Consider the following 23,395-nt stretch of genomic DNA (forward strand, 5'->3'; position numbering starts at 1 on the left):
ATTTCCTGCTCCTGAGCAAAACAGTGCTGGATTAAGCCTTGACCTGATCCAGCTGGCCTCTTCTCAGGTGCTTATAACGTCACCGGAGTGGGCAGAGTTGACATTTTATGACCCAGAGTTTTCCTGTTTAGCATTTTAAATTCAGCCTGATTTGGGGGGATTTGGGGTTTTCTAAAAGATGCAGTGAACACCTTAAGCCTCCGCAAGAATTAAGCTGCCCATTCATTCATTCGATTTCTACAGCCGCCCAGAGTCACTTGCTGGGATTTGTCCTCCAAACCGGACAAGCATCACTTAGGATAACAGCTTCTGTTTTAGGGTATCAAAGACGTCTCTCTGCTAGTCACTAAAGCAGCTGCGTCTTTTTCCAGTCCAAAGATGTGGCTGCTTTAATGAGTAAGAGAGAGGAGCTGAACGTGCACAAATTCAAAATCATTTTTGAAGCGTGAATACCCCTGGAAACCAGGCTAGTGACTGTGTTTAAAACTGCTCTAAACATACCACTAACTGTTTTCTTCTTTCGTGAGCTGTCCGCAAGTGGTGCCAGGTCCACGTACGCTGATCCAATCAAGCGATCGGTATCCAGTGGTCTTTCCGCACTGCAATCCTTCCCGTAAGCTCGCCAGACCTGGAGTTCCAGTTTTTCTTCCCTGAAGTACCATAATAATGCTGGACTCGACAGAAGCTCCAACTGTTTGGGTTTCGTAAACATCACCGTCACGTGCTTCTCATCTTCAGTTAATTTTGGCCTCCTGAGTAAAGTCCAGGTGGCTTCTTGATCGTACAGTTTATAGCGAAGGTAGCAATAGATGCTTCTGCTTAAGCGTGTGTGTCCTGCAAGTAACATGCACTGTACTGGTAGCCACAGCCTGGGGGTAGAAATAGCCACACGGACTGGTGATGAAGGGGACGGGAGTTCGCTCTCGCTGTCCTCTATCAGATCATCAGCCTGGGCTTCCTTCCAACTCCAGCCTAAAAGGTTAGCAGCATCGAGAACGCGCTCTTGGTCTCCAGAGTGAACGAATGCAACGGAAATGTCCAAGCCTCCGACTATGCTTTGCATGATGTTTGCGCTCCGGGAAGACAAGAGATCCTCAGGGAGAATTACAGGGTACCAACCTCTGATACCTGTGAGGAAACACGAAGAGAATGAGTCATTACTGACTTTTTGTAAAATAAAAAGAAAATTCTATCTTTAACTTTGTATCATTTGTTTGTTTGTTTGTTTGCTCAAATTTCTTACAGCCGTCCAACTCCAATGGACTCTGGGCGGTGTACAAGACTGAAAAAATCCATAAAAACAGATAAAGCATAAAACCACCCAGACAGCCTGGACTAAAACGATCTTAAAGGCGACACAAATCAAACAAAACGAAACAGGGCTCCCCCATCAACCCCAGGCCTGGGACCAAAGCCAGGTCTTGGGGGCTTTCCAGAACCCCAGGAGGGAGGGTGCCGGCCTTATCACTACGGAGATGCTGTTCCGGAGCGGGGGGGCGCGGCAGAGAAGGCTCGCTTCCTCGGTCCTGCAAGATGACAACGTTTAATGGAGGGGGCCTGGAGCGCACCCACTCTGCCAGAATGTACCAGGCAGGCAGAAGCTACTGGAGTTAAGTGGTCTCTCAGATATCCAGGCCCTCTGCCACACAGAGCTTGATAGGTAATAACCAGCACCTTGAATCGCACTCAGAAGCTGACTGGCAACCCATGCAGCTCGTGTAGCAGGGCTGACACATGGGCATGCTGGCAGGCGCTGGTTACTGCATGCACCGCTGCATTTTGAACCAGGCGTAACTTCTGGATGGTCTTCAAGGGCAGCCCCATGTAGAGTGCATTGCAATAATCCAGTCATGAGGTGACTGGGGCATGAGGAACTGTCTGAAGGGTCTCCTGATCGAGGAAAGGGTGCAGCTGGTGCACCAGGTGAACCTGTGCAAAGACCCTCCTGGCCACAGATGCCGCCTGCTCCAGGTTGTGCTCCAGGCTCATGGTAAATGCAGGGTTCATAGCACAACGTGGTGTCTTTACCTGATCTTCTGATCAACAGGTCTCTGGTAGGAACTGTGACAGTTCCCAGCAGGCAATCCTTTAAAGCTTGAGTTGTGCTTGGAGCTGCAAGAGTAAATGAAGGTTATGATCTAAACTTTCCATCATAACAATCTGAATTTATCCCCCTGGAGTGTATCAATATAAAGTAGTGTTGCTCAACCTTGGCAGCTTGAAGATGTGTGGACTTCAACTTCCAGAATTCCCTGGCCAGCCAGGGTATGCTGGCTAGGGAATTCTGGGAGTTGAAGTCCACCCATGCTGGCTGGGGAATTCTGGGAGTTGACATCCACCCATCTTCAGGTTGCCAAGATTGAGAAACACTGATATAGAGTAACCCTAGATTCCCAACAGAACAGAGTACCAGGCTCCAGTGACATTTTCCCTGCTACACACCAGCTCCAAATCCTACCTAACTGTATTTCATTTCATTTCATTTCATTCAGATGTTTTTATATTTTAAAAAGAAGAATTAGCGTCTTGTAAAGCAAAGGCTGTTGTGTGAAGTCCAATGCCGAAGCAGTTATGGTACTTGGTCGTACCATAATGCAGGCTCCAAATGTAAATGAAAAACATGAAAACCAAGCCCAGCCCAGCCCCTTGGATCTTCTCTTTAAAAAGGTGACAAGAAAGCTGCATTACAGATCCAGGGAATAAATGAATCTCAGTACACATGCTCCTCACTTAACAACCATTCATTTAGTGATGGTTTGGACTTATGATGGTGCTGAAAAGCCAACTTACAACCGGTGCAGCATCCCCACGGTCACGTGATCATGATTTGGGCGCTTGGCAACCAGTTCACATTTTATGACCGTCGCAATGTCCCGTGGTCACGTGATTGCCGTTTTTGACCTTCCCGGCTGGCTTCTGGCAAGCAAAATCAATGGGGGACTGCATGATTCGCTTAATGACCACGTGGGTTGCTTAACACCTGCAGTGATTCACTTAATGACTGCCGCAAAAAACATAAAATCAGGTCAGATTCGCTTAATCACTGCTTTGCTTAGTAGCTGAAATTCCGGTCCCAATTGTGGTCGTTAAGCGAGGACTACCTGTACTGATCCTTCAGCGTTGGAATAGGAAGGATCTTATCATTGATAAAGAAGACCCAGCATTGTGGGTGAGCCCACAGAGTCATGGATGTGGAACAATTCCCAGAAGAGGAGTCCAATGGGAATCTATGTAAGAATCAAAAAGAATCAATATGCATTGAGAAAGTAACAAAAAGTAATATGCTCAGAGAGATGCTGGATGCAGGTTGGGTGCCAGGACTGGATGGAACGGAGACCAGCTAACTGTTTTCCGTTACAATCAAGCTGTCCTCCAAATATTCCTTTGCACTACAGCCAGGGCAACTGAAACCATTACAGCAGGGTTCCTCAACCTTGGCCACTCTAAGCTGTGCGGACTTCAACTCCCAGAATTCCCCAGCCAGCTGCTGGCTGGGGAATTCTGGGAGTTGAAGTCCGCACAGCTTAGAGTGGCCAAGGTTGAGGAACCCTGCATTAGCGCCCACTCGCAGGGCCACAAAGGCCATTTGGTGCCAGTCAAGCAGAGCACATTCTGGAAACCTCTCCTCTCATATTCCAATCGAGTTAAGGAAAGCTGTGCAAACACCCAGCAGCGTTCACAACCGAAGAGGCGTCAGTTCCCAGAGTCCATCCCACCCACCACCTGGGTTCGTTGTGAAGCTTGACAACCGGACCGGACCCATTTGCGGTACCTGAGTTCAGGGGCTTGTGGTAGACGCGGAAGACCATCTCTGACAGCTGCAGGAGCTCTCCGAGACAGCACACCTCTCCACTGCTCCTCTGGACCATGAGGTTGCAGGGGAGCTCGATGTGATGCTCAAACTCGGGACAGAAAGTGCGAGCCACGGTTCGTGTCTTCCGCCACTCCGCCTCAGGAAGGAAGGGAATGTGTATTGACACGTAGGTGTTGAGCCCAATTTCTGCGCTGTATTGCAACGAGGGATACTTTTCTGCCACGGCTCTAAGCAAAGAGAAGAAAATACGCCAAAACCACCTTCAAGAGCAGTGAAAAAAGAATATACTTGCTGTGCAGTATATGGGTTAGGACTGATGTTATGTTGTCATGATGTAAGAGAGACCCAGGGCATTTACGATCCTGCCTCTTTAGTTGGATTATCTATGCAGGGTAGCTTTTGCATTCCAGAATTCTGGCCCTACAACTCCTCAAACTGCCAGGCAACGCAGCTTGATGCACGCAGTTGGGGAGGAATGGCTTTGTTTGAGGGAGAGCAACTGTCCAGGTTTTCAAGCACAGGATGTTCCCATAACTGTCATGGTCCCTGTTCCAATGTTCCTGAAAACATCGTAACGTGTTCCCATGCCATGGTGCTGACAGGAGTTGCTGTACGGGAGGGGGCTGCTCCTGTTCCTTGTACCAGGCTGCGATGCGAGGAGTGAAGAATGAGGAATGCATGTTTGGGTTATCTCGCCTTGTCAAGGACGTTTCCCGCAGACCGGCAGGAACCGTTAGGGGCACCTGCAGGGCATGGAATTGTGTTGACTTTGGGGGGAGGGACTGGGAGTTGCTTGCGGTTTTACTGGGAGACACCCTGCGCTTTCGCTGTTCTCAGCTTTGCTTGTGACCCTGTGTACTATTCATTATTAAATCAGATATCCATGAAAGCCTTGTGTGAATCTGATAGTGATTTTGAATAGCCAATCATTACAATAACCTGCAAAAAGAGGCCTTGGGCTGGAGGCTAAGAACTGAACCCAAGGCCCTTTTATGAACAAAGCAGAAGCTCGACCAGCAAGACTGCAGGTCTGAGAATCAGCTGGTTACAGCTATTCCTGTGAAAGTCTTGCTGCTTTGCCATCTGAAGCTGACCGACTTGACCTCTCTTGAAACATTTACATAGACAGGATTTTTGAAAAATTTGCAGGATGGGAGATGAATACAAATTCAGGAAGCCAATCCCAGAAGGTAGGAACTGACCGGGAATAGCTTGGTTGAACAGTCGTTTTGTCATCGTTCAGACGTGCTAGTCATTCTCTCTGAAAAGCAAGCCACAGCTTCTTTGAAGCTCAACACTTTAATTTTGGTGCACGGGTTGCTTCAATCAGCTTCACTCCAAGAGTAAGCAAAACTTTGTTATAGATTTTAAATTATTTATTTAAAGAAGCTTATATGGCTGCCCATCTTATGTGCCATAACTCGGGGCAGTTCTCACCAACAGCAATAAAAACATAAAAGAAAGAATCAATACCAACACATCCAAAAAAAAAAAAAAAACCTCCACACACACAACAACTCCTGGCACCCTGAAACAACGCTCTCCAATACGTAAACACAGTCTCTGTGATTGAGAAGTCTCTAAATGAACTCTTTTCTGACAATATTATGTTGTGGGATGCTTGCAAACTCCTGGCCCTTCCACACCTTTGTCTGCTGAAAAATCCCCATGTGATTTCCAAATAAATCTTGTGTGCAAAGTTTTGGGTCATGTTCCAAGTCTAAAAGAAGGAGGTGCTAGAAAGTACTCTGGATTTACTGACTCATGGTAGACTGGTCGCAACAAACTGGACTTCTGCATTTTTGACAGCAGCAGCACCAGCAGCAGGATGCGCCCCAACTATGAAACTAAGCAACGTCCGGAAGAAGCGTGTGGGGGTGTGTGCACGTGTGCGCGCATGCGTGTACATGCCTAGGGAGCACTGCAAGCTCAATTCTGCTACTGAAAACAACATTCCTGGGCTGAGTGTGTGCTCTCTGTGACTTAAATTTAAAATGCATGTTCAAGGCACTATTTTGTATTTGGCTCTGGACAACGGAGCTTGGGGTTTCCTGTAAAGCAGGAAATTCAACTGAAGGCGGAGGCTGAGGATCAAGTCCCCTGGTCAGAAATCATCTGAACGGTTAACCTGTGTTGGGGTCACTGCTGATGGAGGATTCCTCTGTCGACGTAGCTGCAACCACCCTGCTGAAATCCTGTCTCTGCTGGGACTGAGGGAATGCCCAGGCCATTTGGCCCATCACTCCCAAATGTCCTTGGCTCATCACAAAGCCTTCTCAACAGAACTGATGCTGCAGTGCATGTGGCAGGCAACATACAAGAACAACACTGCTGAGTACAGGTAGTCCTCGTTTAGCGACTGCCTCATTTAGGGACCATTCACAGTTATGACGGTGATGAAAAAGTAACTTTGCAACTAGTCCTTGTATTTACAGCCTTTGCAGGTCTGTAAAGCAAAAGGAAGCTGAAGTAAGATCATAAGCACAGTCATGGTTTCACTTAGTGACCACCTCACTTAATGACTGAGTTGCCGGTCCCAATTGTGGTCGCTAAATGAAGATTACCCGTAACGCTGTAAGTGGTGTCTTAGCACTTAAACAATGGAAGTTACCTCTGGAGGGTTTTAAGAACAGGCCAGATAGCCACCTCTAGAGGATCCTTCAATCAGTTTTCCTGCACACTGCAGAGGGCTGGATTAGATGATCCTTGAAATCTCTTCAAACCTCACAATTCTAGGGTGATAGCAGAGGGAATCCATTTCTCCTTCACTGCTGCATCTGCTCAGTGTCTCCCAGTGGAAGCTATGAGTGACACAGCTCGAACCCTTGAAGGCCTTAGGGATAATTTGCATTTGGCGGGTGAAACGAGTGGATCAGTGCCAAGGGGTACCAATCTTCCGACAGCCAGAGCAGGCGAAGCTAACCCTCTCCCAAGGCAGGGATCGTGAATAATCTGTAGTCTGTACAGCTGGGGACATGGCCAAGATACCTAAAATGGGTGAACCGGAATTAGATACCTTAGGGCTCATCTAGTCCAGCGCACCCCTCAGGGCAGGGATCTACTAAATCAGCAAAGGGAAGGCCGCCCCTTTCCAGGCAGACTGTTCCACCGCTTCACCGCTGGATCTGTCCTACCCCGGAAAGCCAGTCCACAGTCCGTTCGCTGGAACTTTTGCTCTTCCTGCGTTGTGGAATCTGCCGGAACTGGACTGGGTGTGGAGGCCTCACAGATACTTAATGCCTCTCCTTCAGGCAGAACATGGCCCCTCCCTCGGTTAAAAGCTGGAGGGAAGATGCCCTCTTAAAGGAAGTCCGTTCATCTAGTGTCAGCTAATCTCAGCGGCTCCGTTTCCAGATACCCGAATGGAGACAAGCAGGACAAATGGGCGCTGAGCTTTTGGTTCCTTCTTACCGAGCTGCTGCTTGCAATCCGGCTGCTGCATGTATTTGGACAGAAAGAGGAATGGTCTGAGCCGCTAGGAGGCCTTCGGTTATTTTCAGGGTGTGTCTGTACTTCACGCTCACTTCAAGCAAACCTGGAAAAAGGGGTAGAGGGAGAAGAAAGCAGATGCAGCTTCCGGTTTCGGAATACTAACCAAGATTAATCAGCACTGAGGTATGAACCAAGTTGCCCTTTGCTTGAAAGGCACTGGGGAAAACCCCTGGTAAGCAAAACACCTTTGTGAATTATAAAGGCATTTCTAAAAACAGTTCTTGTCTTTCCTGAATCAACCACGTAAAGCTTTAGACAAGGGACCCTGGAAGATTTTACAGAGAGAAGTAGAATGATCCAGTGGATTTTAACCTGGAGAAATCCCTGTTCATCTGAGGTTCATTGGGCGGCTCCAGGCAAAGGTTTTTTTTCCTGGTTGTTGTTGTTACTCTCACGATAGAAGCCGGCATCCCAAGGCAAACAGAGGGGTTTCCAGTCCCACAGTGGGAGAGGGGTTTGGAAGGGAGAATCAACAAGCAGGTGGGGCGGCTTAACTGTTCCCCCTTTTAATTCCTACTTCCTTGGCTTTGATCTGCTTTTCTTCCCTGCAGTTGGCTGTAAGGATGAAAATAAGGCCTGAGAAAGAGGAGGGGCCTGGGGAGAGGCTGCAGGTAAGAGAAAGAGACGCCTTTACATTTTCACCTGATTCTAAATTTCAAAATACAGCCTTTCCTATCAACTCCCCACTACAGTGCCTCCAGAAAATCAAAAGCCTAAAAATAGAAGATGAGGTCATGGTGTCATTCAACGTTACAGAGCCCTTCACATCCACAGACCCAGCACTAGCAAAGCATCATTGGCTGCAGTTCTGTGGAACACACCTGACCTGGCCAAATACACCAAAATGGAAATAGCCAGGATAATGGACCTCACCAACCTCTGCCTTACGACCTACTTTCAGTCTGATGGAGAAATATGCCAGCAGGTCAGAGGAACACCCCTGGGATCACCGATTTCAGGACTATAGCAGAGATCGTAATGCAGCGTCTGGAAAGGACAGCACTCCCACACGTACAACCCAAAGTAGGGATCCGGTACGTGGATGACACTTTTGTCATAATACAAAAGGAACAACTGGAAGAAACTCACAAAATCATCAGCATCTTTAATGGAATAAAATTCACAGGGGAGGAAGAAAACAACAACACATGACCATTCCTGGACATCCTCATCAGTAGAGGAAAGGATGGCAAGTTAGGAACACAGGTCTACAGGAAAGCTACCCACACCAACCAAGTGCTGCATTTCCAAAGCCACAACCCAACCTCCCACAGGAGGAGCTGGGTAAGAACGTTATTCGGACGAGCACATGCACACTGCAGCAACCCAGAACACCCGGGAGGGGAAACAGGCTGCCTATACAGCCTCTTCCAGCAAAATGGATCCCCCCCCAACCTTATCCAAAAGCGCCTGACCGCTCAACCCACCACAGCACAACGAGCACCAGCCACGAGAAGGATAGCACCGCCATCCACCAGAAACATCTCAGAAACCACCAACAGACCGTTACAACCGCATGGCATCGCCGTAGCACATAAACCAACTAAAACTCTTCAAAGCATCCTAGGTAACCCAAAAGACCCAGGAGCCCAAGAAGAAAAAACAGGAATCGTCTACAACATACAGGGTAAGGACTGTAGCAGCCACTGTGTAGGAAAGAGAGGCAGAAGACCAGCAGAGCGCATCCACGAACACCCACTGGCAGTCAGAAGACACGGTGGAAACTCCCTAATCTGACAACGCATGGACAGACTCAACCACACTTTCAACTGGGGAACGGTGAGCATCCTGGACCAAGCCAAACCCCAAAACACCAGGGAATTCCTGGAAGCCTGGCACTCAGACAGAGCAGCCATCAACAGACACATAGAGGTAAACAACATTTACATCCCATTCAAAAGAGACAATAGAAAAACCAAAAGACCAGGACACTCCCTTGCCAGCCATCAATACCCAGATAGGCAAAAATCAACACTAGGATTAACCCCAGATGAACCATCAAGCAGCACAATACACCCTGATCAAGGAACTATCAACTCAACCAACCCAACAGCAAACAACAGCCCAATCAAAGAACCCCCAAGGAGAGAACAACCCCCCCCCAACACAAGCAGGGCAAGCCACGGTATGTAAACAGAAAGCAAGGCCCGCTCCCTCTTCACACTGAAGACGTTGCCCAGTCTGGCAATGAAACGTCTGCAGGAAAACAACCAGGCCCAGAGAGCGCCAGGGACTCCACCGTTCAGCCCTGAGCTCCAGATATTCGCTTCGATTGGAGCCTTTCCTGTGTAATGATTAATTGCCGAATATACATTTGCTGACACAACGTGACGTTCTGCAGCTCATTACACCTCCCCGAACTGGAAACAAGATCCATAGTGGAGAATGTGCCAGGGAGCGTGCCCTGAAGCCAAGCAAAGTAAAACCTAGTTGTACAAAGATGCTTATGCCTCTTGCTATGAATCCTCCTTCCAGGAACAGCAACGTCTGAATTAACGGTTAATGTTATTCAGCCCACACAGACCTTGTGGGGCCTGCTACTGTGACAGCATGACCCCATTTGACCGGTAAGAAGGCTACCCAAATCTGGATTGTTTTTTCCATTTAAGGAGGTGGCTCAGAATGAACAAGGACTGAATAGACTGGCCTGCGATTTCAAAGGGAAGCCTGAGGGTGCCTGTCCCGGGACCTTCCCATGATCGACCCGCAGCTTTGCTCGGGAGCATCGAACGGCTTCTCCTACCTGAAGAACAAGGATGGAGCGCTCCTGAGCTGCTGGTTCTTGGCATTACAGGCAGACGGAAAGTCTGGATCCCCACTTCCTGCCGGTGCTGCATGGTCACCATGGCGCAAAGGCGTGCGAGGGACAAGCCCCCTCTGGCAACCATCTGATCTCGGACGTTAGGATAGTAATACCTAGAGAAGTGATGAAACCAAACGGTTGGAAACTACAATTCAGCTGGCCACTGGAGAAACAGAGACCCCAAAAGTGACAGAAAGCTAAGCTGCTTGTCAAGGACAAAACAATAAGCACTTTTTTTAAAAGGCTGGAAACTCCTTATGGACTTTTTGCTGAAAACAGAGGAAAGTGAAGTGATGTTTTATGGATCTGATGATTGAAAAAGAATTAAATACGGGGCTGGAGGGATCTTTGTACTACTAAGGAGGGAAGTTGAGTAATGGATTTGTTAATTTCTGTAACAAAGGTCGGAAGTCACTTATTTCTGTTTCTTCAACTAATTTTTCTTCTTTTTTCTTCACACTTTTTCTTTTCTTTTTTCTTTTATAGCTTGAAAAAATTCTCAATAAAAATTATATTAAAAAAAACCCTAAGCTGCTGAGAACAGAATTGGAACTTTCTGTGTGCAAAGCCAAGCATTCTGCTCCTGAGCTGTGCCTCCTCCTATAAGCCTAAGAGTCAGACAGGAGGTGCAGAACATGCAAGCTGGGGGCAGCCTGCAGCCTGCTCGCCCCCTTTTTGTGGTCCTCGGACACCCGAGGCCAAATAACTGTCCCCCTTTCCCCCCATTTTCTGGAGATTTGGGGCTTTTGAGGGTCAATGTGGGTGACTTAACCTAACAGAAGCTTGAAATGCTTGCAACCTGCTCCCACGCAGTCCCAATTTGGGACTGTGGCCCCTGAAATGCCATGCCAATCCAGGTACAGGTAGTCCTCACTTAAAGACCATTCATTTAGTGATGGTTCAGACTTACAACGGTGCTGAAAAAACCAACTTGTGACTAGTCCTCACACTTACGACTGTCGCAGCATCCCTGCAGTCACATGATCATGATTTGGGTGCTTGGCAACCGGTTCGCATTTATAGCCGGCTGGGTGACCTTGGGCCAGTCACTCTCTCCCCTCTCAACTCACCTCACAGGGATGTTGTTGTGGGGAAAATAGGAGGAAGGAGTATTTGGTATATTCACTGCCTTGAGTTATTTATAAAAATAATAAAGGTGGGATAGAAAATAAAATAAAATAAAATAAATAATTTGCCATTTTTTATCTTCCTGGCTGGCTTGTGGCAAGTAAAATCAATGGGAACCATGTGATTCGCTTAATGACCACATGATTTGCTTGATGCCCAGTGATTCACTTAACGACTGCTGCAAAAAGGTCATAAAATTGGGTCAGATTCACTTAATGACTTCACTCAGCAACCAAAATTGCAGTCCCAATTGTGGTCGTTAAGTGAGGACTAGCTGTACAGCTCTCAACAATTCCTTGCAAGAAGAACAGGGCCAGGCAAGGATTAATGCCGGTCAGTATAAAACTTCCAGAACAGTGAACAGTTAATTACTTTAGTTGGTTTTAAACGAAACCAAGCTCTCCGAGGACTGGTTAAAGGATCTGGGTAGGTTTAGCCAACAGAAAAGACACTTGAGGGGAGATACAAGAGCAGTCTGGAGAGTGGCCGCATCCCCAGGATCCACCTCTGGGCTCCTGTCATCCTTAGCACCATGCGATGCCGGTGGAGAGGAGAAACAGGCTGAAGACTGGGAGGGGGCTGCATTACAGGGGTGAAGTCCTGCGGCACATACCTGCACCAGACCTCGAAATTAATTCCTCCCCCTTCTCCTGCTGAGCCCTGGGCAGAGAAAGCACTGAGTAGCAACTGCTGAACTGGGACATCAGCGGGGACCAGCAGAGAGTGATGGCGCTCGTCGTTGAAAGTGGGATCGGGAACGCACAAAGTTGTTGATGTACGGAAGGCCTTTAACTCGAGGTCTGCAGAAGGAAAGTGAAGGATGGCTTAAGGCTGGACGAGCGGCACGCCATGTTCGCTGGCAGCAGCTTCCCGGCAGGCCTCTGAAGCATCTCTAACAGCCCTTCTCTCAGGCAAAAGCTCAAAGGCGAGGCACCAGACCTGTCAGCAGAGAGGACCCGTGCACACACCCGACACCGGACGCCCTATTTACGTGTTATGTGCACATCCCACCATTTCCTCAGGGGCTTCCGGATTATGTCCCTGGATTCGCTCCCCCACCCCACCTTCTCATCCCCACTGCAATCCCGCATCAGCCCAAAGTCCCTATCCCGGCTAGCAGGCTGTGGGGACCGAGATCTACCAGACTGGTTTCAGATAATGATAAATAGCGGTGACGCTAGGAGAAATACTGCAGCTTAGGGTTTTGTAGGGATTTACAATCATTGCTCACGATGATGAAACGTTTTTAGCTTCATATATTCAGTTAATGACGTAATCAATGAAATAATGAATTCTAAATTTTATTGCAACTGTAAATTCTCTGATTATTTACTGACGTTTTATTTTCCAGCCACTATGTCTTTCCTCGTGTTCTTCTTTTTTCTTTTACGGGGTCATTTATTTTATCCTTTAAATGTGTATATGTATGTTTACGTTTATGTATAGGTTCTCTTGTCTCGTCCGTGTACGGTTTGTTCCAGTAGCCCATTTAGCGTCAGATTGTCCTGGTTCTCCAACATCTGGCGCAGACCTTGTTAATCCGGGCGATGTCCAAGCCAGCATGACCCTTAGCTTGTGTCACTCTCATATCTGAGGTAGGCAGGTGAAGCGTTAGGGGGTCTTTGCTCAAGGACCCTTACTGGTAAGTTCAGTACTGGCGGGGATTCGAACCCCAGTCTTCTGCGTCAAAGGGCGGCGCTCTAACCACTACACTATCCAGCCACTATAAGTGGTGGTGATAGATGCAGCAGTGCCAAGTGACAGCCACATCTGGAAGAAGGAGCTGGAGAAGCTGGAGAAGTACCAGGGCCTGGAGGAGGAACTAGAGAGGATGTGGAAAGGGAAGGCCAAAGTGGTCCCGGTGGTGGTAGGGGCACTTAAATGGGGCTGTGACCCCCAAGCTGGGAGAGTGACTCTGGCAGATCCCAGGACCAACCTCAGGGCTCTCTGTCCAGAAGACAGGGGTGAGAAGGGAACAAAAAGAGATTGCTAGACTGGCACTTCATCCATGACACCAAACTAGCCATAATGTGAGCAGGTTCGCTCTGCATCCAGAGTGTGTGCCAGCGTGCTCTACACACCTCCTAGTTGGTGGCATTTGGGCTTGCCGCGCAGCCTCTAGGCCAGCAACCCTTGCTTGTGCAGAACAGTGTGAGTTGTGGTTGCAAAGAATACAGGCCAGGAGTACAGGGAACAGCGGAAGCCTGCCTGGAAGGGATTTTCCCACAAACTCACCCCTTTCGCTTAACTCTGCCTCACGGAGCGTGCCAGACTCTGATTTTTGAACAGGAAAGTGGTACTGGATGTAACAGTCTGCTTCTCCCCAGACGGTGGACTGGAGGAGGGTGAGGCCTCTGACACCCTCGATGCGGATCTCAAAGACGTGTTCCACCAGCCCTTCCTTTTCTCTGTTTGACAGCTGAACAGGGCAAAAAAGAAATAGAGTGAAGGGGGGTAGGGAGGCCTGGAAGGGGAACCTTACAGGCATTAATTAGGCTTAGTCTCAAACAGCAGTCCGTTACACTGTACATAAAACAGCCAGGCCACCTGGATGCACGCAACTATTCTACACCCCTCACATTTCTCCCATTCAGTTCCTTCCCCCGTGCCACATCCTTAAAGACCAGGGTCTCTAGGAAAAAGCTGATTTGACTGCTGGAGCAGCCACAAGCACGTTGCCCAGGATGATGATGAGGATGATATGATCTTTAATGCTGGGATTCCAAAGACAGCCCCAGCCTCCAGAGGACTTCCATGGTTTCAGAGGTGTTAAAGCAGAGAAGTGACTCTGAGGCAAGAAAATGGCCGACCTCCAGGGCTGCCTTGATTCTTATTATGCCTGGGCTCCACCCAGGCCCCAAAGACTTCCTTGCAGTCAAAAATGGTGGATTGTTGCAGCCTGGGGTTTTATGGGGATCTAGAAAAAAGACAAAGGTAAGGCAAGATGCCAGGAGTGGCTCAGAGTTTCATAGGGAGACAAGGAGCTACTTCAGAAGTTTGCCTTTTTGTGAATGATATCTTGGGATTGGCACACCCATCATGGAAACTGTGTCGTACGAGAGCCAGTATGGATGGAAGTGAGGTGCTGGAGTAAGACTTAGCGAGACCCAAGTTCAAGAACGGTTGGTCAAGTCATGCTCTTTTACCCCCTCTCTCTTTCTAATTGGTGAAAAGGAATGCTACGTATACCGTTTGAAACTCTTGGGGAAATAAATCTAAACACAACACACATGCCCTGTGGCCCCAAAATGGAAGGGGCCCCGGTCCGATAATGATCTGGAAGCACCTTTGGGGAGGGTGCAGGGAGAGGATCTAGGGAGTGCAGCGGGCGCAGCACAGCTGGAGATGCCATTCCTTCTTCCTTCTTGAGTCTCTGCAGCGCCAACACCTGGTCGGCAGAACCCATGGCTAAGATGACCGCCAGGCTCCCGTTCTTTTGACCAGTGAAGACGTCAACCACAGGCGTGGGGCCGTCCACCGCCAGCACAGGATACTGAGCCTGAAGCAGCAGGCTGGAAACCTTGCGGTCTCTGCAGAGGGGAGAGGCAGAAGCAGTTAGAGGGCCCGGTTTGCCATATTTCTGTATGCGTGAAATCAGCCGGCTTGGGGCTCCGCAGAGGAGCTGGACTATCGCTCCCAAAGGCCATGCTGCAGGAGAATGAGGGTGCCTGTAGTTCATCACAACTGAAGGGTACCGTGGTTAGTGTTGGACTCAGGTTGGAGAGGGCTGCCTTCAAATCCCCCCTCAGCTGAGGGGTTACTGGCCAGTGACAAACTTTCACTGGATTATTGTGGACATAAAACAGATCGGTGGGAAGCATGCGTACCGCCTTGATCCCTTAGAAAACAAGCAAGCTAGAAATGTAATAGATATATGAAAACACATTTGTAATCCTAAACCTAAAAAGCTTGGATTTCTGGGAGCCTTCTGTGGAGCAAACATTCCACCTACAGACTGAAAAAATGAGAAACTCCAGGGAGGGATGAAGGACTTGACAATCCAGTTATATTTCTTCAAAACCAATTTCCCTTTTTAAAATGCTTGTTACAAAATGCATGTATTAGAAAGCAAAGGAAGGTTCTTACTTGAATGAAATGTAGAACTGATGTAGGGGAAGCTTTGCCAGCCCTAGCAGCCTATCTCCTCCAGGGCCGAGCACCTTATCCCACACCTCAATCACCATGACGTTGTTCTTCAGCCTCTCCAGATGTTTTGATGTCAACGAAACCGGGGTCACCTAGAGGGTGGGTTGGACTGTTAGCGGAGCAGCCGAAAAATGTGAACGCAAGGCAAGGCAGCCATTTCATTCTGCCTAGGAAACTTCTCAGCTTTTCAATCAAGGAGCAGGGAAATGTTTGAGGATATCTTTCCTTACGGGTGAAAGAAAATAGGTACCAAACTGTATATATTCAACAAATCTACGAGCTACCATACAGAGCTCTAGGAGAGTCCCAGCCAGGAGTCCTGCTGGCTGGCAATGCTGGTAGCTGCAGTCCCCAGAATTGTCAAGACCGGAAAGCCATTGTAGCATTACCTGGAATTTTTAGGCCTCATTATTAGCTTTTTAAAAAAGGTGATATTAGCATTTAAGCAAGCCATCCATGCCTTCTTTTCAAGTTCAAGAAACCATGTTTTCCTTTTACCCCAAACCCTTTCTTTCTTTCACATGCAAAAACCAGCCTTTTCAGCCACTAAACAACAGAGAGCATATTCGGAAAAGTCCTTGAATACTCTTGCAAGGTTTAAAAGATGCAAACCCAGCTGAGAAAGGGAGTGACGTAACCCCTAAATTTGCCTCTTGTGGAACGTTATCTAGATTCAGTGTTTTCTATTGGTCAATTCTCACATGTAAGCAATGTCTTTTATTGTTTGATTACTCGCTTTATGACGTATCATGTGACAGAAATGTGAAAAATAAATGAATGAATGAATGAATGAATGTATCATTTGTCTCTGTACCCTATAAAAGGACTTGTCCCTCCCTTAATAAACACTTTTGCTTTTGCCTGAATTGCTGTGTGATTTGTCTTTTCGGGTAGGCAAAAGCCACTTTGCAAAGTTAGTCTCTCTCCCAAATCCAGGGACCACGTTTTTATCAGCTTCACGCCAAACTTGGGGGGCCTGAGCTTCTAGGCAACAATAGGACACATTCCCCATTGTTAAGGGATGGTAAAAAATGGCTGGACTGAGAAGATTTTTATTACCAGACTAGACAACCCGTGCCCCACTGGGCCATCGTTTCAGAGGTATCTCCTTACCAGATTCCCTAGCACCTTCAACAATGGCAGAGCTTCTCATGTCCTGGAAAAGTTCTCAAAAATTCAGGGCGGCCTTCAGAGATGTCTCTGCCTTGAAAGTAGCCCAGGGTGAACTGCACAGCCTGGTCAAACATCAGGAGCTGACCACAGGAACTGTTTTATGACGTGTTGTATTATGTCATTAAAAGTTTTATGGTAATTTTTATGCCGTAAATGTTTTATAAAATTTGCCAAATTTCTGTTCCAGGGGAGTCGTGGGTCCTGGACTTTGGACGCATTCCGTAAATTAGTGTCATGGCCCAGAGGTGCTGTTGCATTCTTCGCCAAGCAACGGAGTGAACATCCTGACGAGCGACGTTGGCCGCAGCCTATCCAAGAGGCTCGGCTGCCTTTGTTCTCTTTGCGGGAAAGCACAAAGCTCAGGTGTGATCCCCGCGTAGGGAGTTCGCTCTTGAACGCTAGACCCGTGGACTGGCTACCAACCTTGACCCGGCTCTTGAACCCTGGGCCAACTTTAGATGTCGTAGGCAAGCCTCTGCTTTGCTTGACATCCCTGAATACGTTGCTAACTCAGCTACCTGAAAATCAAACTGATAATCTTCCAAGAAACCCTGTATGTGTGCGAGGCTGAAACCTGAAGTAGGACAGTTAGCCCACTTGAGGTGCCTTGGTTCAAAAACTGTTGCCCTACGATGCACCGTTTCGCCCACTCAAAGGTTACAAAGCATCAAACAGACATGAGAGTTTTAGTTATCACCAGATGGTAGTGACAACTGGCCGGTATGCCCAGAATGGCATCGGCCTGGGGAGAAACATACAGTATTTCTGACCTCAGCCTGGAGAACTGAGCGAACCCTGGGAGCCTAATAATTGCCCATTCGATCTTAAGGGCAGGTCTGCAATTTGTTCCCTGATCTTAAGGTTGCCAGTGCTACCCTGATGATACTGAATGGCTGAGGAACAACGCCGAGGACCAAAGCTACCACAACCATTTCCTGTATTTTAGCTGGGGGTCTTGACAAGCTCCACACACCCAGGCACCATCAAGGAAGCAAGGATTATACCGACCGAGGGTCTCTTTAATGCTAATCTGGGTCAAGCAGGGACTCTTGGGAACCACAAGACTGGAGTCGAGGCAGGCTCTCTGAGTGACCGGAGTGCTCCTTCCCAGCTCTCTCTCTGCCTGGGCTGAGCTGCCATTTAGGAGATGAGCTGCTAACAGACCCGCCTTTTGTCTCTCGACTGTTTATGTCGGCTCTTCCTTCCGTTACTTTCCCGGCCTCCCTACAATTCCTCACAGGCCACATTAGAAAGCTGCGACTTGCCTGAGAAAAATGGAAGGCGGGTTGCGCGGTTCCCCACACGACGGCAGACCTCGTGGCTTCTTCGGTGCTGAAGAGCTTGCAAATTAAATACAAGTTGCAAGAGCTGTCAGGCCCAGCGTTGGGAGGAAGAGTGATCTGCCCCTCTGAGACCATCAGAACGACGTGTAGCAGCGGCCCTTCCTCTTCCGAGGCACTCATCTGGGAGAGGAGGTTGCGGGAGACGGGCAGAGGGACTGACTGCCGACCCGCGTCCTGTGGGGGCCTCTCAACTGTGGTGGGCAAAGGATCTTCGGTTCTCACTGGGACCTGGCAGTTACTTTGCCTGGCAGGCTGAGGGCTTTTGTTCGAAGAGGGGCTTCTCTCAGCATCTTGGGAAATCGGGCCATGGCTTCTGGTGGAGCTAACGGGAGGTCTCGGTGCTGCACTGATCGCTTTGGTGTCTCTGTTGTCAGCTGCAAGCTCCACTGACACCTGTCAATAAAGTTGGACACATCAACTTTAAGAGGAGGATTGTCAGCCCTCCCAGGTAGACCAGACAGGAAACACAAGCAGATGAGCTGATTCTACTTTACTGTAAGGCTGCATTGACAGAATCTTGCAAGTCTGGAAGTGCAGATCTCCCGCCCTCCCTATTTACCTGCTGAGCAGTTAGGGCGGGTCCTTCCTCAGTTTCCTTCTCTACCTGTTACTCTGTTCTGGGCTCCTTTCGCTTTTATCTGATCGTTCCCTAGGCGGCATCTCCCCCCCATCCCTGTCTTCCAAGGTTACCCTCACATTCCATCACAACGATGGACACCTCACCTGTCACTAGCCAACTTCAATTTCATAGACCCAGAAGAGGATTGGAGGTACTCAAAAGTCTACTTCTGATTACAAGAGGAAACCTCTACAACTGACCGGTGTCTCAATGTCTTCTGGAAACAGACCATGGAACCCGAAAGAAAGGAGGGAGGGAGGGAAGATAGATCTGTCTGTCTGTCTGTCTGTCTGTCTATCTGATTTATATTGCTGCTGGGTGGTGTACAAGATTAAAACAACAATTTCACCCAATACAAACCACTATGTCCAAGGTTAAAGTAACAGTCCCACTTTATATATATATTAAAAAATGTAGCCAGCAGAGCTTGCCTAACCATCAGACTCAGACACTGGGGGGAACAGCCAGGTCTTCAAAGCCTTACAAAAAGCTAACAGGGTTGGGGCTGTCCAGATTTCTGGGGAGATGCTGCTCCTTAGTGTAGGCGCTGCCACAGATGGCCCAGGGTCTTCTAACACAGGGCACAGAAGAGACTGTACATGCATGGGCAGGATTTGCCAGCATGGATATCAAAACCGTTACATCATCCTTCCCGTCCCCTGTGGGGACGAGAACGGTGCTGTTGGAAAGGGGAGAGGGAAAGGAAGGAGGTAGCCGCTGGTGCCTGGCAATATGCAATGTTCCGTCCGAGAGAGATCATCTCAAATGCCACATCCACCTCTAGAAAAGTACTGACTTAATATTACATTAGGGAGCTATCAGCACCACTGAAGTATAACATCTAGAGGTGGACAACCTCCTTCAGGAGGGAACTGCCCCCCCCCTTTTAAGCATCTGAAGGCTGCAGGCGTTATGGCCAATGTGGTTGTGATGTCACCAGGACAAGCGGGTGCAAAGGGTCAGTCATGCCCTAGCCGCACAAGATGGAGACCCAGCTAGCATAACTGTTCCTCGCCTGATTCTACCACTTAGTTCTTTCTTTCTGTATGTACGTACGTACAGTATTTTTCAAATTTATACAGCTGCCCATCTCACAAACAAGCAACTCTGGGCAGCGCACAAAGAATTGTACAATTTTCCTGTAGATATTCTTGTTTTGTGAGGGCACAAGTCAGCTTCACAGGAGTCTTAGCCCGACTTGGCAAAGCCACCTGGATAACATGAAACGGTCAGGAGGACCCCCTAGTGGCTTCAGGAAAAAATCCTCAAAAAATTGCTCAAACACACACATCCTAATATGCTCTTCAACCTGTGAAAAATGCACACTTATTAAAAGGCAGAATGCTGAAACAAGTGTTACTGCCAAGAGCTTTAGAAATAAAGAAGTCAGAAGCAACGTATATACCTTTAAAGGACCTGTTTGGGCTGGAACACCATCTTCGTTCACCGGCAGTTCACGGCTGACACTTAAGTCCTCAGACCGAAGGACGTCTTGCAGAGGCAAAGCTGCTGAGCCAATCAAGGCTGCCTGAAGACCAAGGACCACAATAAGGGAAAGGGAAACTACATGCACCCTGAACATATCTCTTTGCGGTATTATATATATATATATAGCTGTTGTATCGTGTATACTAATCTCTATTCTATGGTGCATATATTTAAAACAGTGTTTCTCAACCTTCGCAACTTTAAGATGTGTGGACTTCAACTCCCAGAATTCCCCAGCCAGCCTTGCCTTTTGGGAATTGAAGTCCACATACGTTAAAGTTGCCAAGGCTGAGAAACACTGATTCAGAATGTACGCATACAGCATAATCTCTATAGCGTTCAATGAGGTAATCTCTTTCAGAATAGTTAGCCAACTGACTGGCAAAGTTGAAAGGATACCTACAGCGCAACCACTGACAAGAACATTATCAGGTGCAGGAGGATTTGGACACTAGCATTTAGTCTCAAAGGCATCACAGAAAATAGTCAACAAATATTTAAGAACTTTTTAATCCCACTTTTACAGGAAAACCGTGGTCAAATAGCTACCAAAAATGAATCAAAATGCAAGATAAAACACATGAAAGTGTGACGTGAAAGGCGCACGCTAAAACCAAAACAAGTAAAAACCTCACACACATAATATCTATAAAAATCAGTTATTAAAATAACCCAATTAAAACCAAGCAGTTATTAGGCTAAAAGCTGAACAAAGATTTTCGCTTCTGAAAAAGTGACATCTAAAAGGGACAGACCTTCTAAGAACACTCCAAAATCTGAAAAGGTGTCTCGTGTTTCCTGCCCAACAGGTCTTGATGCTGAGATGCCCAACAGAGCCTTGACTGAGGAGCAAAGGGCCTGAATGGACCACATTAGGTCAGACAGTCTTTCAGGTATCTTGATGTTTGGCCATCAGGAACTTCAAAGTTCACCCAGCACTTTGAGGGGAATCCAGAATTCAAAGGACTGCAAGAAGAGAGTTATGGGCTTCCTAAAACCCAAGCCAGTCTGTCTGCAGTAGTTTGGCCCAAATGTTAAGTGTCCTAACACTATACAACAGTGTACTGCAATAAACGGAATGATAAGTAATTTAAGTCTAAGCCATGATGGGCAAACCTGATGGTCAACGAAAATAATGAAGCTGGTGCATTAGCTGAATCTCTTCAAATGCATCCTGGCAACAGTCATCTCTTCTGCAGAACTGGTTACCATCAAAACATTGATTGCAATCGGCCCCAAATTCTCAGACCTTTTCCAGTGGTTTCAACAAGGTTGTCAAACACCCTGCAGAGATCCCCAACACCATCCTCTTGCCATCCCAGTAAGAACTGAACACTTAAAGAAGCTAGCCCCAAGTCAGAGAATCATACAGCAGAGGGTTGGAAGGGACCTTAGAGGCCATCTGGTCCAAACTTGTTTTCTGTGCAGCATCCATTACAGCTTTTCTGATAGGTGGCCACCAAGCCTCTCTCTGAAGACCTCTAGCGGAGAACTCATCACTTCCTGAAGCAGCCCGTTCTGTTGGCTGACAATTCATACATTCAGGAAGCTCCTCCTAACATCTCTCCCAGGCCTACTATTGCCTTGCTGTTTTAACCACTGGCTCTGGTCCTGCCCTCTGAGGAACGTAAAATAAGTCCACTCCCTCTTCTGGATAACAGCTCTTCAGATATCTTTCATCCTGAAAAATAATATGGAAAATAACAGTACCTTTCTTTGTGTGCCTTTTTTCAAAAACAAGTTAAATTCAAGGTGCGACTTCCACCAGTGGGTGATCATTGAGCCACTGAAGTGAACAGGGAACACGTAGCGTTGCTGAAACTTCACCCCTGCAGAGGGAATTGGACAGACACCGGGCAGAATGGGAGAAAAAGGAGTTTCTGAGTCAACATTTCAAGAGTTCAGCAGAAGACTCAAGGAAAAAAATCTACAATTTCTGAAGTGGTGTTAAAAAAAAAAGAAACGAAGGACAGACCTTGAGAACCATTTGAATAATTTGGAAAGCAGCATCAGCAAATGTTTTTGCCAAAAACATTACTTTTAAATGAAAAGACAGTTGGTAAGTTATGTTGCTGGTGAGTGGGGGAAGTGCCGTGTTAAGAAACAAATCTTGTCTGCCTCAAGAAAGGATGATGTAGCCCTGTCTGGTTGGGAATCCTGGGAGATATAGCCCCAGTATTACTGAAAGGCACCATGGAGGGAAGGCTGGGCTAGGCAAAGTCATCGGCAAGGGGCTCTTGGTGAAATTTCCCCAAAACTTCACAAAATTGTCTAAGATCTTTTTGAGATGCACAAGTATCACAATAAAGGGGTTGATTAATCCAATGGAAGATGGGGGGCAATGGATTTTGTACGGTGGGCTTGCTTTGGGTTCACGCAAGGATTTTAGGGAGAGAAATGGTGAAGGGGGGAATGGGTGGGAGGGTTCTGCTGGACTGATCATCAGCCAACTGGTTCAGTGCTAAATTGCTATGACCAAAGGGCTCCCAGTACTTAAATTCCCATAATGAAAATATATATTTTTAAATAGCTGCTTCGTTTCAGTATTTATAAAAGGGCCGCTTCTGCAGCGACAGTCATTGGGGGAAACAGGAAGAATGCTACCCAACCCAACATAAGATTATGGAAAAACAGTTGCCTGCCCACCCAAGCTTACCTTCCCCCGAGAATTTACTCGAAGCCACCCGAACTATTTCTGTAGTTACGGCAGTCTGGCCGGTCCCGTTCTTTGAAGCTCCAACTGGAAAGTGATACTCGACAAAGAAGGTCCTATGGGACAGAAGAAATTGTGAAAATATATTGGGGGATTCAATGACTGTTTTTAATAACACCGACCAAAGCTTTCAAGCCATTCATTCATAATCGGTCTCTGGGCTTTTTATGCAAAAGCCTCATGGTTCAAGCCCTGTTTCTAGTAAAACTGGGTCTAAGAATATAGCGGATAAAGAGGATGACCCTGGCAATGATCAGATACAGCACATGAAATGTGCAAGTCTAGAAGGGAACTGTAACTGCCTGCAGCTGAAAAAACAAGAGTCTTGTGGCAGTTCAAGAACCAATTGCCTTGTCATACAATTACTACATTTGTCTAAAGGGGCATAAGCCACCATAGTTGGAAAAAAGTATGTGGACAATCCATGTGATGGGCTGAATGTTTCTGGGGAATTCTGGGAGATGAAGTCCACATGTCTTAAAAGTTGCTGTGGCTGGGAAACGCTGGGCTAAACTGAGCCAGTGGGGGACCGAAGGCACATCTGCAGGCCAGCAGAATGGGAAAGGCTGGCCCCTAAGTTAGCTTTAAAAGGGGGCCCTCTCTTGCGACTAATATCCAGCGAGGATCATTATGAATCACGTGCTGATTTGCAGTTTAGACGGAGAACCCTCGCCCC

At 47.6% G+C, this 23,395-nt stretch overlaps 1 protein-coding gene across 1 annotated transcript in view; it reads right to left on the reverse strand.

The window, feature by feature from the left end:
* C2CD3 (C2 domain containing 3 centriole elongation regulator) overlaps positions 1–23,395 on the reverse strand; it is a 66,355-nt gene that overhangs the window by 29,879 nt on the left and 13,081 nt on the right. Inside the window, exons 11-23 of the mRNA XM_063305998.1 lie at positions 22,663–22,775; positions 21,717–21,835; positions 19,924–20,046; positions 17,822–18,292; positions 15,324–15,475; positions 14,524–14,767; positions 13,473–13,656; positions 11,851–12,037; positions 10,050–10,222; positions 7,226–7,349; positions 3,773–4,041; positions 2,029–2,112; positions 502–1,128 (exon numbers count right to left, since the gene is read on the reverse strand). Coding sequence (XP_063162068.1) covers positions 502–1,128; positions 2,029–2,112; positions 3,773–4,041; positions 7,226–7,349; positions 10,050–10,222; positions 11,851–12,037; positions 13,473–13,656; positions 14,524–14,767; positions 15,324–15,475; positions 17,822–18,292; positions 19,924–20,046; positions 21,717–21,835; positions 22,663–22,775 — 2,870 coding nt within the window. The remainder of the gene's footprint in view (positions 1–501; positions 1,129–2,028; positions 2,113–3,772; positions 4,042–7,225; positions 7,350–10,049; positions 10,223–11,850; positions 12,038–13,472; positions 13,657–14,523; positions 14,768–15,323; positions 15,476–17,821; positions 18,293–19,923; positions 20,047–21,716; positions 21,836–22,662; positions 22,776–23,395) is intronic.

This window comes from Candoia aspera, chromosome 5 (assembly GCF_035149785.1).
Source record: "Candoia aspera isolate rCanAsp1 chromosome 5, rCanAsp1.hap2, whole genome shotgun sequence".
Lineage (NCBI taxonomy): Eukaryota > Metazoa > Chordata > Lepidosauria > Squamata > Boidae > Candoia > Candoia aspera.